Raw genomic sequence first — 20,680 nt, 5'->3', positions numbered from 1 at the left:
ACCCATGTTGATGGTTTTGATCTATTAGTTGCCTTAAATACCACTGACTACCATGTTTTGTAGACAACCCAGTGAACAGGAGTTACTCATAGTAGTTCCAATCCTTTCAGTCTGAGAAGTCAGAGGGTTGTATTGGGCTCTCTCTTCCATCACCTTTCCTGTTCCAGGTGTAATTGAGACTTTTAGTGGTCAGGCTCTGGTGCCATGAGTATGCAGATGGAGCTCAACTCTGTGCCTCCATTTCATCGAAGCAGGACAATGAAGACTGGGGTTTTTCTTAGTTGGCTGTCTGTGACTCATTTTGGACAACACTGAATTTTCCTTTTGTATGTAGATTACAATATATTGACTATGCATTTTTCACCTCAAGATTGAATTACTGTAACATGCTGTACATACTGTAACAGTGTGGGCTACACCCAGAAACCTCAGCTGGTAAAGAATGTAAATGCTTATTTGCTTAGCAATGCATCTTGCAGTGAACACATTACACCTGTGCAACGTTATTTGCATTGGCTTCTTATTTGTACTTACTTACTTACTACAGAGATGGGAGGGGTTCTCCTGTCATTGTAACCCACCTCTCTGAGAGATGACAGCTAGGTTGACGGAAGGATTCTTAGCGCTGTTTCCACCAGGGGGTAGGTCAGTTAAATTACATCGCTTAGGGGTGTGGATTTTCCACATCCCTGAGTGACATGGCTGAGTTTACCTAACTTTTTCATGTACACCTGGCTTAAGTCTCATCATCAAAGTCAATAGGACTTAGACTTCTAAGTGTCTAAGTCATTTCTAAAATTGAGACAGGTTCCTAAGTCACTTAGGCACTTCTGAAAATTTTATCCCTGTCCACTCAAAGACAGGAAGTAAAAGAACTTGCCCCCTTTCTCATAGGCTGCTTAGAGTATGACACCAAATTTGGTGAAGTGACATAATCTAGAACATATATGAAAATGTTGCAGGTAAAGTGCATAAGTGCTCAGAGAACATGAACTAGGCAAAAAGAAAATATATGAAAATGGAAAAATAATACGGAACATAATCTTTGTACCCCTTTCTCTTTCTTTAGATTCTTGGATGTTGTCCTGAGCCATTAGCCATCTGGACTATATGCAAATTAGCACTGGGCTGATCAGCATATTTCCAGGGAAAACATGAATGCTGCTAGTGAGTCAGTAGGTGGCACTCCTGTTTCAGTACTGAATCAATGTTCCAATGTGGTAATAAAGGGATCGCCTGCTGTTATAGTTGCAATCTTTCACACAAGGAAGATTAAAAAAAAGAAAGAGAGAGAAAGGTCTTGAACACTTATTGCCATTAAAGATTCCATGGCACTTTGTGCAAGAATAGGTGTGTTTCCTCTTGTATCCTGGCCAAATGGCAAGTTGGATTTACATTCTACCAATGCAAAATTATCTCTGCAGTTTAAACTGGACATGCTAATCTTCTTCATTTCTTGGCCCAGATCCTGGGTTGTGCTGTGATCAGTTTGTGGTGTTCTGGTGGTGCAAAGCAGCCCTAAAATTGTCAGATATAGCCATTGGAGGACCCTACCAGTGTAAGGAGACATGAGTTGGTACAGGGGCTCCTATGCCATTCTCCTTCTCTGTAGCTAGTACAGGGGTGTGGCCAGGGCAAAGGCAGGTGAGGGCAGTATATGACCTTGAAAGTATTGGGTTAACATGGGGGGTAATGGAGAGATTTTTCAGTATGCAAAACCTCTGTGGAAAGTATGAATGGATAAAAAAATACCGTTTTCCATTATGTCGTACAGCTCTTTCAATTTTATGAATGACATCAACTTTCAATCAGAACATACCAGGAAACATTACCTTCATGTCTATTTCTGTACCATGGATCTGCTGAGCTACTGTTTTGATGATTCCAATGACAATATCCTGGAGTCCTTCTCTCTCTGAATAATAATGCAGAATGAGTCCTTTCCCTTTTTCTGCATCAGTGCACCTAAAGGAAGGGGCACGCATACCCGGATAAATAGTAGCAAGATGGTCATGCAGAGCATCCAAGTTCTACAGGGATAATTAAAAACACACAAACACATCAGAATAGAGTTCATGCATGTGGCAAATTGTCTATTTGAGAATACAAGTAATTTAAGTAGCAGTTTTAAAGACCTAAGCTACATATTGGATATATAAGTTATTGATTCAGTACATTTCCTGGGTAGTCTGGCCCCACCCTGTCCACAATGGCCACAATCACTTGTGGGTTTGTGTCAGCCAGTTCCAGACCTCCATTGCAGGGCTTCTAGGCAGGTTGCTCTCCTGTCTTGCCATTCCGGGCACCACTACTGGGGGCCCTCACACCTGACAATGAGACTGGCCTATGACTGGTACTGAAAATAACACCAGTAAAAGTCATTTGAGAGAGAAAGAGAGAATTCCTTGATTGTACTATGTTTGCACAATAGATGGAAACATTTTTATTTTCATTGCAGGGTTAATTTTCCAATTGGATGTGGGAATAGCTAGAATACCCCTTTCCCTCTCTCACCCACCCATCTTTATCTCTTCCCTCCCTCCAAGAACTCCACTGCTTGTAGTCGATCTTTTAAAGAGCAGCTGTATCCAAATAGCCTACAGCTGGTAAGCCAGGTGTTTCTATATGGATTTAGGAGTCTAACTTTAGGCACTTGCATGTAAAAAAACAACAACCACAGACTTTCTTACTGTTTTAAATGAATCAGTAAGCTAGTAATGCTGTTTCAAGCATTGACAAAAGTTTAGAAGCTCTGCCAGGACCTGACAAGAGTTTTCAAAGTTTCCAATTTTATAGCTAACATCTTTAAAATTAACCTACCACATTTCCTAAAAATGCTCAGTCACATGATCTCACTGAGACCAAGTGAATGAACCCAAAATGGAGTTTCTAGATCAGGTCATAGCTGAAACAAAGCATTTTTAAAAAGTGAGATTTTTAAAAAAACAAAACAATTCCACCTTTTCAAACTCTCCACATGTCCCAGACATTTTGTCTGATTAATCTCAAACTTTGGCAAAAGTAAATTCTTCTCTGGATAGGAAACATTCTTGAGAAATTGGAAAGCAGATCTGATGAGGAGGTTAGAGGGGAAAGTGGGATCAGAATCAGACTTAGAATACTATGCTAGCTACAACCTTAACTATGGAGTCATTCCATGACTCCATTTTACTATTCACGGTGTAATGGCTTAGACAGAAAGGACAATCAGACTGGCTGAATAGCGTCACAACCCACGTAATCATCTACCAATACATTTGTCAAGATTATGCACCCTCTTCATTTACCGGGTCCTTAGCATTGTTCCTCCCTTGAACCTTTTCTAGCACTGGGGATTGTTTTGTGATTTTTGCCAGGTCAGGGAGAGGTACAATGAAGATGTTTCAAATGTGCAGGTTGGATCATCTCCCTTTTCTTAACATCTGTAGATCTTCAAAGATGTGAAAGTGGCGTGAACAGCTGCTACTTTTCTTGGGAGGCCTCCAAAGGAAATGAGTCTCTTATAACTGAATTCCTTGGGATGCATGCATCATGGAACATCCTCCTTCACTTTTTTAGTTTGTTATACATTTGTATTTTTATTCCATTGATATATCACTACATCAAATTAAAACTTAAGAGGCAAAAAATCTGTGAGCTCAACTGAGCCCAGCCTTTAGTGCGAATGTAAGGGGACTCTTGCCCCCTTACTAACATTCAGTGGGGGTGTTTTGGTTGGCTAGCTCCCAGTACCTAAAGGGAAGGGTGGATGGGAAATCAGGACCCTGAGATTGACAGCCCCCAGGAACAATGGGGAGAGGCCAATACTCCAGATCAGCCTGAATGACAGGGCAGGCAGGCTAATCAGGGAGTCAGGAGGCCAGGGAGATCCCATCCTCCGTGTGAGCTGGAATTGCCTGGGTCAGACAGAGTGGGGCTGAGCTAAGGAGAAAGCAGGGGTGTGAGCTGAGCTGGGGAGCAGAGCTGTGCCAGATCCAGAGGGACAGCAGCCCAGAGAGAGCAGACCCTGTCCTGGGAGCAGAGCTGCAGCCCCAAAGCCAGAGTCACAGCAGAGAGAGCAGACTTGCTCTGGGAAGAAAGCTGCAGCAACCAGAGTCAGAGGGGCCAGAAAAGCAGCCCAGGAAGCAGGTCAGTGCTGGGAGCAGAGTCACAGAAGCAGCCTGCAGAGCAGACCTGTCCTGGGAGCAGAGCTGTAGCAACCAGAGGCAGAGGGGCCAAAGAAGCAGCCCAGGGAGCTGGAGGCAGAGCAGCAGCAGCAGTGCTGAGATAGAGCGGTGGAGCTGGGACTGGAGCAGTCCGGAGCTGGGTGCGGTGAGCAGCTGGGGAGAGCGAGAGGGACCCTGGGCAGCGGGCCCAGCACAGGGAGACGCCACAGCCAAGAGGCTCTGCAGGCCAGGCTTGGATCGTAACCCCGACAGGGCGGGGGCAACATTGGGAAGAAGGGTCCTACCACTTAGAGCCTGAGAGCGTGTGGCCACCACCAGAGCAAGTGTCCAACCCACAGCATCCCTGCAGCACAGCCAGGGCCTGAGAAGAAGGCCTGGGACTTACAAGGAACAGACTGTGAACTGACCGGACATTCCAGAGACACTGTTTGTGATGTTCCCTGCCACAGAGCAGGTTGATGTGTTTCCTTTAACCTTTCCCATTTTCCCTTATTCTTTTTAAAATTAATTGTTGATTAAATAACTTGCATTTGCTTTAACTTGTATGTAATGGTCAGAGAAGTGCCCAGTGCAGAGAGAGTACCCTGGAGTGGGGACACCGTAGCCCCTGTCCTAGGTGACCACAGCAGGGTTGGGGGTCGAGCCACCCAGGAATCCTGGGCCCAGCCTTGTTGGGGTTATGAGGACTTTGCCAGACAGGAGAGTGGAAGGGGAGCCCTCAAGGGCAGGGAGGCCACTGGGTAAAGAAAGTGGGAGCGAGGACTCAGATCCTTTCACTAGCCCACTTCACCGGGGTAGTGCAGAAGCCAGGAAAGTTCCCCACAATAGCGGGACTATTCCCCTGCTTACACAAATACAAGGGAGAAGAAGATACATGAAGTCAACTCCTTGCAGATCTTTGCAGAGACCAGGAACATTCCTCTTGGGAGGTGGAGACTAGGTCTGTAGTGGCTTGAAAGAGTGTGGGTGAGAGCAGAGCTAGAGAGCTAGCCGGGTGCACAGAAGGGAAGTACACTGTGGACTGCCTGAAAGGATGCTGAGCTGCTGTTCCAGGATGTGCTCCCCAGGAGCAGCTTAGATATGTAGACCTTTTGGAAGATGTCTTTTAAGAAGAGACTTAGAAAAGAAGAGTCATCTTCCTATACACAGAGTCATCCACACTTGAACAGTCTCAAAGAGAGTTTGAGTCCAATATTATGGAAAAGGGCATAAAATGTATGCCAAATACTGCTTTTCTATAAAATATTAGCACCAAATTCCAATACCCTTACTCACAATTCACTCAGCCACTAGTCCTGTTGAAATCAATGTAATTCCTTTTCCTGATGCTCTTGCACAACATGAGTAAGAGCATCAGAATCTGGCCCTTAGAGATCTTTAGCAGATAGTCTTGCATTTTTAATTTAAATTTTGCAGTTCTTCTTGTGAATATTTCACATATATTTTGTAAAGTTATGTTACATTTGGTCAGCCTTGCACATATCAATATACTGTTTGCATGGAGATCAATTCCTATGGGCTAGGCAGTGGGTATTCTGTGACTATTGCTTATTATGCTAAACAATACTTTCACTATTATCTTGTCATCCTCTCCTCCAACACGATAGCCTTGTTTGCTGTATGTATGTGGTGTCTCTCAGCATATGTTAAGATTGTAAATTCTATGGGAGATGGACATCTCTGTGTGTGTGTGTGTGTGTGTGTGTGTGTGTGTGTGTGTGTGTACGGTGCTTGGCACAATAGGGCTGTCATAAATATAAAGGGAAGGGTAAACACCTTTAAAATCCCTCCTGGCCAGAGGAAATATCCTTTCACCTGTAAAGGGTTAAGAAGCTAGGATAACCTCGCTGGCACCTGACCAAAATGACCAATGAGGAGACAAGATACTTTCAAAAGCTGGGAGGAGGGAGAAAAACAAAGGGTCTGTGTCTGTCTGTGTGATGCTTTTGCCAGGGACAGAACAGGAATGGAGTCTTAGAACTTAGTAAGTAATCTAGCTAGATATGCGTTAGATTATGATTTCTTTAAATGGCTGAGAAATTAAGCTGTGCTGAATAGAATGGATATTCCTGTCTGTGTGTCTTTTTGTAACTTAAGGTTTTGCCTAGAGGGATTTTCTACGTTTTGAATCTAATTACCCTGTAAGGTAGTTACCATCCCGATTTTACAGAGGTGATTCTTTTTTACTTTTTACTTCTATTAAAATCCTTCTTTTCAGAAACTGAATGCTTTTTCATTGTTCTTAAGATCCAAGGGTTTGGGTCTGTGGTCACCTATGTAAATTGGTGAGGATTTTTACCAAACCTTCTCCAGGAAGTGGGGTGCAAGGGTTGGGAGGATTTTTGGGGGAAAGACGTTTCCAAACAACGCTTTCCTAATAAATAAACTTAGATAAACATTTAGTGGTGGCAGTGGAAGTCTAAGGGCAAAAGGTAAAATAGTTTGTACCTTGGGGAAGTTTTAACCTAAGCTGGTAAAAGTAAGCTTAGGAGGTTTTCATGCAGGTCCCCACATCTGTACCCTAGTGTTCAGAGTGGGGAAGGAACCTTGACAAGGGCCTTGATCCCTACTGGGGTCTCTAAAAACTACCAAAACACTTACAGTAATAGGCCAGGTTTTGGCTACCAGGCTGCTGTAATTTATGTCAGGGTTAGGGGGGGCTACAGCTTTCAGATCAGAGAACTGAAATCAGATCTCTGATGATGCCTTTCTTCTCTGACAAATGGATCTCAGTGCAGGAGAGAATCTGGACCAATAATCATAAACCAAACTGGAAACTAATAGAAACTATTTGAGTGTGATTGGCTTCCAAACTCACAGTAATGCTGCTCAAGTATTTTTGTGCTATATTATGTATGTGGATACTTTTAGTGAAGAGAAATAAAATATGGATTTACTGTACTGCACTGCTTTTACAATTAATTCAATAGACAACTAAACGATTCCCTGAAGGATCTGGTATCAACCTCTACTTATGAGTCTGATTGATTTTCTTTAGGTAGTTTTTAACATAAAAGCACATTTGGGAGTTCTTAGGTTGCATCTCTCTTCATGCTGCCTCTCTGTGACATATTCTCTTTTAATTTAATATGACTAGCAATTTTTTCAGGACCATGTTGTACAGTGAGGGAAAAATACTTTATCTCTAAGTATTGCCCTTTTGTAGTTTCTTTTAATGCGCCTCTCCTTATATGTCTAGATTACCTGTGGCTTTCCTATAAACAAGCTCCTTTAAGACTGATTCCAAGGAACATGAAATATAATAGTCAAGATTATTTTCACAGGGTTTACAAAACAAAAACTTTTAATTGTTTTTTATATTGTGGGCTCAGTATAGATTGTAAGTTAGATCTAAGTATGGGACTATCTTTTATTATGTGTTTATACAGAGCTCAGCACAATGGACCCCCCCATCTGTATTGTGGCTTATGAGCAATTTTGTTATGGTAAATAATAATCAGCATCATCTACCAGCATGACTTCTAAGAGCAGTAACAATAAATCATGGCTAAACAGAACTGAGCTTCATAATTGCAGCTACAAAAACCAACCTCACATTGTCAGTGCAAATACTTAATATATTCTTCCTGTTTATATTTACAAAAGTGCAAATGGCCAATGTCATCTATTCAAACTGGAATTCCAACAAATGGCAGTCTCAAATGTTAAAGTTACAAGAATACAGATGTAATGTTACTACAGAGGTTTTCCTGCATTACAATCTTACCTTCAATTTTCTCATCTGGTGAAGAATGAAAAGGGGAAGGAGAGCTTGTCCATTAGTTTGTTCCCAAGGTGTGGAAGGAACAAGTCAGCTACGGATTCTAATTTGGTCTGTTTCTACCCTGTCAAATCTTGCTCACCCAGAGAATGCAGACTGGCAGTATATGATGTTCTGCTGAAGGCTGCATATTCCTATAGGCTTGTGCTGGGTGCAGCTTGTGTACTCTACTGGAGTACAAAATTATGGATGGAAGTTGTTCTGCAAGTCAGAATAATGAACTGTTTGAAAAAAAGGTTTTGACAGCATCTCTCCTTGGTGTAAATTGTATGTGGAGCCCTATGCTGGGAATGTACAGAGATCCAGTCAGGCTCCCAGGTGGCCAGGTTAAAGAGGTATTGCAAGTAATGGTTGGTATGCCAGGGTCTGGGGAGGTCCTGGCCTGATCTAGGTCTCAGTGAAGGTATCCAGATGTATGCACAAACAACTGAATAACTGTATTCGGAGAGCCCTTAAACAAACTATGCATTACTCTCTTTTCTTTATTATGGATGAGATTTCCAAAGGCACAGATGGCAGTTAGGTGCCCAACTGCCATTGAAAGTCAACTGTAATAATCATTTATGCATTTGAAAATCTTCCCAATGTCTGAATCAGTCCATGTGCTTTAAACTTATTAGAGCATATGTTCCTCACTGAGAGCTCTGTACATTCTGAATTTGAAATTCTAAATCCAAACTGTTTTCACATGTGAACAATTTCCTTGGAACCAAAAAAATCGCTATTTTACCCCACACTTAGATCAGCTCAAATAGGACTGACTAGATTTCCTCCACACTAATGATGCAAAATGGATTTTCATTTTTCAACAGAAACAGTAACATAAATTCACACTGTCCTTAAAGATTGGGGCAGCACAAAAGTAGTACAAAATCACCTTTGCTCTACCCCATTCCTCAACACGTGGACAAGGACTGACTCCCTTGATTTGCAGATGAGCTATGAGACAGAAGTAATGGCTTGTACTTCTCAAAGGAGCCGAATATTGCACATATAGAAATAATCAGTATCTACAGTATTTAGTCAGACAGGCCTCTGGAGGAGAAAAAGCTAAATAGACCAAATTTTCTGCTAGTGTCAGTTGGTAAGCTGCACCCATTGACAACAGAAGTAAATTTGGTCCAACATGTCATTACATATCTATGGGGAAAGGAACAGTGTACCACATCACATAAAGGAAAACTGTGTTAAAAGACTGTTACTTAGATTGCAAAGTCAAGCCGTTGAAAATTAGGAAATGCCAGATTTACTGTTGCCTGTGCAACCTTAGTTCTGCCCCCTGCTATCTCCATTCTGTGTACTGCAGAGCCAAGGGGTCCAGTGCAAAATATAAAATGTGACCATGTAATTAAAGACTGCATCAAAAGGCATATGCAATAGGGAGTGTACTGCCAAAATTGTCCTGAGGAATGAAACTCTACATCAGGGAAAGAGAAAGGAAGCAGTTTACTAAGGTCACCCACCAGGCCAGTGATAGAGATCCGAACAGAACCCAAGCTTCCTGACTCCCAGTCCAGTGCCCTACCCACAAGACCCTATTCTGCCTGTCCAGTGCTACCTACTTTAAGTTGCTTGGCACAAAATTCTTACCTGCAAAAATTCTCTGACATTTGAGCCCAAGACACGTAGGATTGTGTCATAACCAGATTCTTGACAGAACACAAAAAACATCTTCCCAAACATTTGAAGGATTTCCCCAGCATTAAGATCTATTTAAAATACAGAAAACTTGATTCATTTAAGGCACTGCATTGTTTGTACTTTGCTAGCAATTTTAGACTCCATTTTATGATACTATAATTATAATGTAAAATGAGTTGTTTTGCATATTGTATTTTCTATCTTCAGTCAAGAAAACATGCTCCAAAAGCAGTAGGCCAGATCAACCCCACCACAGAAAAAAAAAAAAATCTAGGTCATTTTTCCATCAGGGGGATAGATTCTCCTCCCCTTTTCCTCCTTCCCACCAACTATTCCTCTACTCAGTAATAAGCAGTGGTTTCACCTCTAACCCCACAGAACCCCAAAGATCAATGCGAGCCAGATCTACCTATGCAAAAACAGTGCATTCTTCCCCAGAAGCCAGGGTCTTATGGGTTCAGTGGCTGGTTGCTGATTCACTCTCACTGCAGAGATAGAGTGCAAATAAGATCGTAGGGATAGGGATAATGCTACCTTTCTAATTTCAGCTCAAAGCAGTAGTAGCTGAAAGTTAATGCTATCCAGACTGATGACCTATGTGGAATGAGGTGTGCCCTTCACAAAAACATTGCCACATTGGTCACCCTTGTTAGTAATCTCAGCAGAAAAGCCAATGATTAAATGGGCATGGAGACTGAACTATACTATCTAGAGGTCGTCAGGTGGTTGAGGTACTGTACATTGGAGAGGGGACGTGGTGGCATACTGTAGTGCACTGCCATTGCATGTAATATTATATATGTCTTGTGCATAAAAGAAGGTTTTCACTTTCATGAGCTAGCAATCTGACATATATCACAAACATTAAATTCATTCTAAAAAAAATAAAAGGAAGAAGATGATTTTAAATAAACATGGAAGAGCAATAACCCTTTTTTCTGAGCCAGCCTTTTTTTCTAATCATAACCACACTTTCACTTCCTCTGTGTTAAATCCCCCTGTTGCACATATTTGTGTCTTTATTAATCTTACATATACAATTTACTAGCAAACTAATGCATTAAAGTTACAGAGAAAGTAGTGACCTTACTACATGAGGCCTGACCCATTAAAAGCAAGTATAATTTCTAAAAGATAGCCATATTACTCACTAAGGACTTTGCTTGCTGCTGCAACCAGATCATATGTTTTGGAATCATCATAAATTATTCTGACTAGAAATTGTCCTTCTTCATCCAATTGTGCCTCTTTCCTAAAGGAAAACAGAACAAAAATACAGTCATCAAGAATTAAGACTTTCGCACTGAATATATAAATCAATTACTTATAATCTGGAATATGTCTTTTAAATGAAATAAATTTGTTGGCTCCACCTCTGAGAAGTTAGTTAATGTTCAACATTTAAATTACACCAAGAAGAGATCTGTTCCATATTTCACTGTAATTAAGGCTTAGTACAAAACTTTACTCCCAGTCTTATCCTGAAAACCCATAAATCATTGGGAGAAAAAAATCTCCTTTAACAATAAACAATCCCACAAAAGGAGTTATTCAGATAATAAAGGCAGAGTCTAACATTTTAGAATGCGTTATTCTTAATTTCCAATAGACTGGAAAACTGCAAGAAATAAGATAAAGAGAATATACTTAGATATAGATATACGTTGTTCTGAAGATTTTTTTTAATAGACACATTATTTCATAGTTCCCAGTCATGATTACAGTTTATTTACAGGAGGTAGAGGAGATTATTTTTTTAAATGGACATCCGTCTAAATTTTCAAAGATAAGCATTTAAAATCCATATTTAGATACTTAATGAGGTAACCTGATTTTCAAAAGTGCTGAGCACTCGCCAGATTGTATTGATTAAAAAAAAGAAGATGTCTAGGGCTTTTGCATCACATCTCTTCAGGGCATGGACCAGCTCTATGTTTGCATAGTGCCTAGCACAACTGGCTTCTAGGCATTACCACAATACAAATAATAAAGAAATAACAAAAACAAATCTGTGCTGCTGTTTCCTTCTGAAAGTGCTCCTGGGAAAGTACCACAAAAACTGAGGTAACATTTGCTGTATTTATTTATTGCTATTTATAAGGGAAAAAACATTTATCTGAAAACTTTAGGCAACCAAAACAAAGCAAACCAGCAATTAAAGCCAGCATGTCTGCATATCCCTAACAACCTTCAATAAATAAGACACACAATCTCCAGCAACACACTCTTAACTAATAAATAAATCAAGACATCCTGCTATTATACAAAAATCTCAGCCCCCATTAAGCCCTGCCCTCTCTAACAGTGTATCCACGACTAGAAAAAAAGATGTGTGCTTGCCACATGTGAGCTAACACATGGTCAAATCTATTGAAGACAAGGCAGTTTATTCTTTTCATATGTGCAGGTCAAGCTAAACACTGGAGGGAATCTAAGGTTTACTTCAACCTGTTAACAGATGTAAGAACTACAAACTGCCTTGTCCTCACTGGGGTTTTACCAAGTGTGTTACCTAAAGCTTGGTAAAAACACACCTTTTTTTTTCCTAGTGAAGACAAGGCCCTAGGCAATTGCCAACCTTTCAAGCAGGGCTATGGTTGATGCACAGACCAGATTCACATTTCACACTGCTGCCAGGTTAAAAAAGGTGAAAATAAAATGAAAAGGAAAGTAGGAGAGAAAACAATAGACCCTCACTTTATCTCCACAAATATAACATCAATTATTTCTTTCCGTTTGAGCACTGAGTCAGCAGCTTGCCTGATAAGCAGTCAGCTGTCTAACCTGACTGCTTCTTTTCTCTGGGCTGAAAGATAATAGGATTTTTCACTGCAATAAATGTTGTTCTCCCTGTGGGGTCAATTGTGCCTTTAAGGCACAACCCTGTCTTCAGGGCAGTAGAGCTATGGTGGACTCCCATGCTTCTCAGTGTTCTGGGCTCCCCAGTATGCCTGAGCAGTATGCCTGGCTGCACTATCCTCACGTTGGTGCAGGGGGGTGAAATGGTCATGGTCCCACCACCTTTGGGCAACAAGCACCTTCATAAGAACAAAGAAGGAGCAGTCCTTGTGCTCCCTAAGTGCAGGAACAATTACAGTCTCTGGCTCTGACATGGGGTGTGGAGTGATGGAAAGGACTTCTTGCACATTCCCCCCTATGAACCTGTGAAAAGGTCCTGACATAATTTGGCCCCATATTAGCTCATCATTACTGGGCACTGCTTTCTTATGAGGTAGACATGTAATTGGGCATGTACTGTCCTCAGCTCTTGAAGTTCTAGTGTGTTTCATCAGATGGCTTTGGTTTGTATTTCTCATGTTTTGCATGCCCTCCCTCCTTCTTTTTTGAATACAGTTATTTTTACAGTGATTAATTCTTGTGTGGGCTTGCCTGTGGTGATTATTGAGAGAGAGACAGTGTCGCTTGTAGGAATGGTGATAAAAGAAGGGGTATTTATAAGTCTTTGTGTGCTTTAATTTGTACACTAGATTATATTTCAATTCAGGAAACTAATATGATCTCACAAGGCATCAAAATAATATCTTAAAGTGTGGAGGGTCAGACATACTTTATTAAAAAGAAAAAATATCCTTCTATCTATGCACATCTAAGTGTTATATAGCACTTCAGAAAAACAAAGGAAAGCAAAAGGGGCAAGCAAGTGTAGAGGAGAACTGGTGAATTACACTTTTTCAAGTGATGAAAAAAAAATTCAGGGAAAGAATTGTTCAGGAAAAACCACAGAATTAGAAGAAAGCATAAGGAAGTAAATGCTCAGGTAGATCCTAATAGTGACTCAGCACAGGTCATGTGAGTCCCATGGATTAAGGTAAGGAGAGAGACATTTATCATCTCAGGTTTGGAGCCATCACAAACAAAAAGAAGCCACTAGTAAGAATGAATTACTAGTATTCCTAGTAAGAATGAAAGGTTTTTGTTATAGAGGGGTAATAGCACCACCATAGGTAAGGCTGAGACAAGTTTACTGTTTATCAGCCAATTATTTTATGTGCTCTTAGTTTCCATTGGCCATTAGGTGAAAAAAAGTATGAAGCATGGTATAGATCTACTGTATAAAATCCTCCAGTTCCCTTCCAAGCAATAGAATAATGCATCTCTCTAACAAACATCATAAAGTGATGGTCCTCAGATCAAAACAAAATATGTTTGATTGCATCTTAGACTCTAAGTTCCTTGAAATGGCATTCATCTATTTAAAAATGAAATTATGTAAAATGCTAATTCTTTACATGAGAGACAGGAATCAAACAAGCAATCACAAATTACAGTTGCATTAGACAGCCATAAGAGAATGGAAATATTTCTATTAAAGGGGAAAAAACTCTGAGAAGTATGTATTCTTGTTCAGAAACCACAATATAATATTTTTAAAATATTCATCTATTAAGGAACAAGCAGCTGCAACTCCTGTGAAAACCTTGGGGACAAAATCTTAGACGACATATATTGTGCTTAAGTGTGTGGAGCCTGAATCTAATCTCAAATTGTGTATTTCTATTGACTTCAAAGAAGTTACTCTGAATTTACACTCTGTTTAGTCATCAAGAATCTCTGGCAATCTGAAGTTAGTATTCACTGGAAGTCTTTGAGCCATCTTCCTCTTTTTCATCCTCGCCTTTCTCTGCTCTTCTTCGACCTTATTTTCCTATCCCAGGGCAACAGCTACAGTATACAGTGCTTTTACATTTCCAAGGATATGTACAAACTTTAATTAATGTTTGATTTGTCACAACTGTTATGGGCGATAAATAGACATTATTATGCCCATTTTGTGGATGACACAAACAACAGGTTGAGTGGTTTGCTCAGAGCAATGCAATAAGTCAGTGGAAGACCTGAGGTTAAAACCATCCTATATGATATTCTATATGGAAGGGATACCATAGGATGGTTCAGTTAAACTGCTGAAAGGCTATCATTTTCTACTGAGCCCTACAGGACTTTCCCATAAGGGCTCACAAAGAGCCATACATAAACAGGGAATACTGACTGCCAAATGCAAAAAACAAAACAAAGTGATAAGAAGAAAAATATATTCTCTCTGTCATCTGTCAGTTGTACTAGCCTTAGGGGTTATTTGAACAAATAGGAGGCTTTTTTAAAAAGCAGACAGAAGTATCACGTTTAAATTGGCAGTGTCCATTTAACACCTTCCTCTTGCACTGCAAAATAGTGCCAGCTGCCCAGTTCCCTCATTCATTCCCTAGGTGAGGCCAGATCAGCCAGTCCACAGGATAGCAAGTCTCAACGACTCCTGATCCGAGCTGAGAAGCAGAAAATGAAATCTCCAACACACTCTGAAGCTTTCCCTCAGGCCCTCTAGTCCTTTGTGTGTCAAAGCATAAAGTAGAACACACATGCATCTGGAAACGAAACAGACATCCTTAAAAATATTACACTCTCACACAAGCTGGTAAAAACTGAATTCTTCCATGCATTGCAAATGTCACTGTTATCTGGGAGAACATTGTGCTGTGGAAAAGTGGTAAAAGCCATCTATAAACAATTTTCGTATCTGTGTCTGATAAGGATTGATACCACCACACTCCACATATTTTAGGATATTGTATATTTCCTTGCTTCATAAATATATTCCCAAAGCTTTCCCCACAAAAGTCTCTAGTAACTAGGCTAAATGAGGCACTCTGGGATGTTAAATGGCTGCCCTGTAGTTCCTACATATTTGAAATTCCTGGCTTCGAAAGTTGGACTCAGACATTTACAGACAGACAGTTGCTGGTGTATTCAAGCAAATGGAGAGGTAGAAGGAGCCTGTGACAGATATGGCAATTTCCTGCAACCTTTGGGAGATCTCACTGAATTAAATTAAATAGCTTTGGAGTCCACTGTATTATAAATACAAAGTTTATGTATTATTATGGGATAGTCTGTAACTTCTCTAGGGAGATAATGTGGACAGTGTAAACCCTGGGAAATATATGAGCTTCAAAGGACTATTTCAAACGATGTGCCAGACAAGAAGGAACTTCTGGGACAAACAAAGTAAGGTGGGTTTCCTAGAATACAAAATGCAGACGCTAGCCTGCTTAGGCAGTCTGACTTGCCAGGAAACTAACAGTGTCGGTAGAGAACTGTGCAGCCTGGAAAAGCCCCATTCAGGAAGAAGAGTGACACGGGTCTCCACCCAAGCGAGTTGATGGCTGAGGAGACAGGAGCCTAGAGTGGGTGCCCTTACTGGACCATGAAGGGAGGAATATATAGGTCCAGACACTGTCACATTCCTGCGTACTTCTGAGCACAGGGACTTCTCCCTGTGGATAGGTGTTGCAAAGGGGTGAAGAGAACTTAGACAAGGCGATGGCACCACCACTATTCAATATTGGCTAGAAGAGCTTTCTGGGCTCAGAGTTATTCAATCCTGCACTGTCTTTCAAAATAGAACTCAAACCTACAGCCAGGGCCAATCAGGAGGGAGCCAGGAGGGCCATTTGGCCTGGGCCTCAAGCTCAAAGGGGGCCTCAAATTTAGACACTTGTTAATTTTTTGGCATTTGATAAGTTTCACAACTTGGTTTTATGCACATCCCTATAGGACCAAAATGTGACACACTCTCTCAGCTTAGAGCTGCACATTTAAGCAAATAACAGATGTGATTTGGTAAAAGACAATTTTTTGTTAACGGATATAGATTTTGTCATATCAAAGAGTTAAAAATGTTCATAAATATTATTAAAAATATATCGGTTCTGATGGCACAAGATTAGACCGTGATGAACTTGTCCTCTCAGATCAGCTGATTATATAAACAAACCACTATTAGTGGCTGATACTGGATCAAGTGCGTATTGAAAGGTAGAGAATAGTTACATTTTAGTGTCTTTATAGTTTTACATCTATTTGACTAAGGAATTATTTATGTGTCAGAATTCCTTATTATTATCTTCATATGGTAGCTAAAGAGGTGACTGGTTGGTTGGTTGAGCCCTAGCTTGGTAGCTTGGCCATCATCATAGGCTTTCGTAGTCTATAGGCCCAGATTCAAGGTGAAAATTTGTGAGGACAATCTTGTACAGAGAGTTCATGAGGACACACATTTGAAATTTTTGGACATTATCCCTCTGTCTGTATCCGTGTCTGTATTTACTATATAAATGTCATCCCTTTGTCTTCAGCTCAGCCTGTCATATTATACCTTGCCTGCTTGAGTTTTGATTCAGTGATAAGGATAATAACCTATCTGACTCTTTCATTTTGTGTTCTTAATTAGTATTCCTTCGTTTTAAGTCTTTTCAGCATTTGTGTACCATACTACATTCGTGTACACGTTTAGAGTAGAAGATTTCAAGTGTAGATAAGCTACTTATTTACAGCAGAATATTTCAAGTGTGGATAGGCTACATATTGACCAGATAGATCACTACGAAGAGGGGATTTGAAAGTGGTGAAAGCAAGAGACAGCAAAAACAACTGAGTGAAGCAGCAGCTAAGAGTTCAAAACCAATAACTCCATTTCTTAAACCACTGGAAAACACGCCTTACCCAACAAACAATGCTACAGATAATGAAAACTCCGCAACTGCAACAGATGATATTTTAATGCCAGTATCTGAACACGAGGACAGTAGTTGAGAAGGAGATGCCAACAGTAACAGATGCAGCAGAAGATCCTGTGTACAATCAAGAAACAAGAAATCAACAGCAAGAGGAAGATGTAGATTTTACGCAGAAAGAGCAATCCATGAGTACTACAGGTTTGACTGTGACTGACACTGGAATTATTGACAAGAGCAATGCTGTCCAAATGCAATCTTTTCTTCAAATTAGTTGTTTTGAAATTCCAAGTAACATTCCACAAGATGTTGATAATCATGCTTTCCCTACTCGTCTGCTGACAAAAACTGTTCCAAATGGTGAGATCTGCACAAGAGACTGGTTATTCTGGAGTACGGAAAAACAAACTCTGTACTGTGCACCCTGCTTCATTTTGAACAAAAGTGCTGCAAATGGATCAATTCTCTCTGCTCAGTCAGGATGGAGCATCAACAGAGGTTTGAGGAAGTTGAAAGACCGAATACCATCACATAAGAGTTCATCACACAAAGAAAACTATGTTGCATGGAAATCAGTCAGTAGGGCAGCATCAGCTGAAAATTCAGTTGAGAATTTACTCTTGACTAAACTCTCTACAGAAACTAATAACTGGAAAATACTTCTTGAGCGCATCCTGAATGTGATCCTTTTTCTTTCTGAACGGGAATTGGCTCTCTTTGGTTCCAGTCAACACATTGGTGATAGTGCAAATGGAAACTTTCTAGGTATAGTTGAGCTCCTCAGCAAATATGACCCACTTTTATCAGAGCATGTTAAACATGTTCGAGAATCGCAAGAGAGTCAAAAGCACATGTGTCAAGGTTCCTTCCCCACTCTGAACTCTAGGGTACAGATGTGGGGACCTGCATGAAAACCTCCTAAGCTTACTTTTACCAGCTTAGGTTAAAACTTCCCCAAGGTACCAACTATTTTACCTTTAGCCCTTGGACTTCCACTGCCACCACTAAACGTTTATCTGGGTTTATTTATTAGGAAAGCGTTGTTTGGAAACGTCTTTCCCCCCAAAATCCTCCCAACCCTTGCACCCCACTTCCTGGAGAAGGTTTGGTAAAAATCCTCACCAATTTACTTAGGTGACCACAGACCCAAACCCAAAGAACAATGAAAAAAGCATTCAGTTCTTAAAAGAAGAATTGTAATAGAAGAAACAGTAAAAAAGAATCACCTCTGTAAAATCAGGATGGTAAATACCTTACAGGGTAATTAGATTCAAAACATAGAGAATCCCTCTAGGCAAAACCTTAAGTTACAAAAAGAGACACAGACAGGAATATCCATTCTATTCAGCACAGCTTAATTTCTCAGCCATTTAAAGAAATCATAATCTAACGCATATCTAGCTAGATTACTTACTAAGTTCTAAGACTCCATTCCTGTTCTGTCCCCGGCAAAAGCATCACACAGACAGACTCTTTGTTTCTCCCTCCCTCCAGCTTTTGAAAGTATCTTGTCTCCTCATTGGTCATTTTGGTCAGATGCCAGCGAGGTTATCCTAGCTTCTTAACCCTTTACAGGTGAAAGGATTTTTTCCTCTGGCCAGGAGGGATTTTAAAGGTGTTTACCCTTCCCTTTATATTTATGACAGCATGCAAGTCCATTATCTCTCTGCACACATACAAAACGAGTTTATTGAGCTATGTGGATCGTTCGTACAAACAACAATTCTTGATGAGATTCAAAATGCCAAGTATTTTTCAATCATTGTTGATGCCTCTCCCGATTATTCTCACAAGGAACAAACTACTATGGTTATTTGAGATGTTAAGATTGTAGACAGCTGAAAATTTTCAGTTGAAGAAAGGTTTATTTTGTTTGATAATTTCATGAGAAAAACTGGAAAAGAAATTGCTGCTCGAGTACTAGCAATTCTAGAAGGTTTTAAATTAGATTTTCAAGTCTGCATTGGTCAAGTCTATGACAATGGATCTAATATGGCTGGGAAGTACAAAGGTGTACAAGCAGTTCTGCTTGAGCATAATTCAAACTGTATCTTCTCCAGCTATGGAAACCACACAGTAAACCTTGTAGGTGTTGACTGTGCTGAATCATACAAAGGGGCAATTACTTACTTTGGAACTGTTCAGCAAATGTACAATCTCTTCAGTAGCAGTCGACAAAGGTGGGAAATTCTGTAGCAATATCTTACTGTTTCACTGCATGGGATGTCCAAAACTAGATGGTCTGCACGGATTGATGGTGTTTAACCAGTTGCGTAGATTTGAATTCAGTGAGAAAGGCTTTAAATGAGCTTGAATCTCTCAATCTCACTGCACAGGCTTGAACTGAACTTCAGTCTATTCAGAAACACATGTCCAAATTTGAATGCATTCTGATGTCATCTTTGTGGATGAAGCTACTTACAATGATCCACCAAAGTAATCTGGTAATTGAAGCACGCAATGCTACACTTGATGTTGAGAGGGATAACACTGAAAGTCTTATCAATGACATTCAACAGATTCGTGAACAGTGGGATGCGATCCTGACTGAGTCCAAATTACTAGCACAGAATACTGGCATTTCATCTGAGTTCTCCACCAATCGCAATTTACCTACTGAATGTGATGCCGAGCAGCATTATAGTGTCAATGTCTTCCTTGTTGTCATTGACCCTATTCAATCAGGTCTTACACATCAATTTGAGTCACTGCAACTAATTTGTACCCTTTGGGGGTTTCTTTGGCAGTTCAACAGACTGAGTAATGAAGATCTACTTTCTGCAGCTGAACAATTTCAGCAACAGTACAACAAAGAAATCTCAAAAGATCTCAGTGACAACGTCATCTTCCTCAAATGAATATATTCCACAAACTTTAAATTGGATTGCAAGCCAAACGAATTCTTCAAGAAATACTCAAACTTGGACTCTCTGGGGTGTTTCCTAATGTCACAATTGCATTGTGTATTGTCTGTCGGTTTGCCTGCATCAGTGGCTTCAGGTGAATGCACCTTCAGCGTGTTGAAGCAGGTAAAGAACTACCACCATTCAACTATGGGAGAAGAGCATTTGAATGGGCTCACCATGCTTAATATCAACTCTGACTTTGCACAAAAGCTAGATTTTTCCACAATAATTAGTGTATTTACGCAGAAAAAGGCAAGAAAAGTATTTGTTAAATAAAAAAATATTCAAATTATATCTCACTCTTTTTTTGGTGCCTTATTTTGTTTTCATGTGTCATCATTTATTATTTTTTATTTTGTCTAGGGGCCTCAAAAGCTGGACCTCTGAGAGGGCCTGCCTACAGTCTTCACCCTAGTTTCAACTGGACCCAGTCTCTCCTCTCTAAGGGACTATCCCTTTCTTTAAAATCCCTTTCTTTCACTGCAGTCCCAAGTTGGGCAAATCCCCTCCTTTCTAGGGGTCTATCTTTCTGCTGTCCCATCACTTCTTGTTTGGAGTTTGGCCTTCTCCACAGACCTGTTTCCCCACTGGTGTTTTCTTCCCTACTGACTCAGGGCCCCACAGGAGCCATCTTACTCTGCAATGTCTGCGACC

At 40.4% G+C, this 20,680-nt stretch overlaps 1 protein-coding gene across 1 annotated transcript in view; it reads right to left on the bottom strand.

Annotated features, from left to right (window-relative positions):
* The window catches only part of GUCY1B1 (guanylate cyclase 1 soluble subunit beta 1), a 65,093-nt gene that overhangs the window by 27,320 nt on the left and 17,093 nt on the right, over positions 1–20,680 (bottom strand). Inside the window, exons 3-5 of the mRNA XM_074951050.1 lie at positions 10,740–10,840; positions 9,538–9,656; positions 1,833–2,030 (exon numbers count right to left, since the gene is read on the bottom strand). Coding sequence (XP_074807151.1) covers positions 1,833–2,030; positions 9,538–9,656; positions 10,740–10,840 — 418 coding nt within the window. The remainder of the gene's footprint in view (positions 1–1,832; positions 2,031–9,537; positions 9,657–10,739; positions 10,841–20,680) is intronic.

The sequence above is a fragment of the Natator depressus genome, chromosome 4, assembly GCF_965152275.1.
Source record: "Natator depressus isolate rNatDep1 chromosome 4, rNatDep2.hap1, whole genome shotgun sequence".
Lineage (NCBI taxonomy): Eukaryota > Metazoa > Chordata > Testudines > Cheloniidae > Natator > Natator depressus.
Note: the sequence above shows the minus strand (reverse complement) of the source record. Positions and strands in the feature narration are given on the sequence as shown.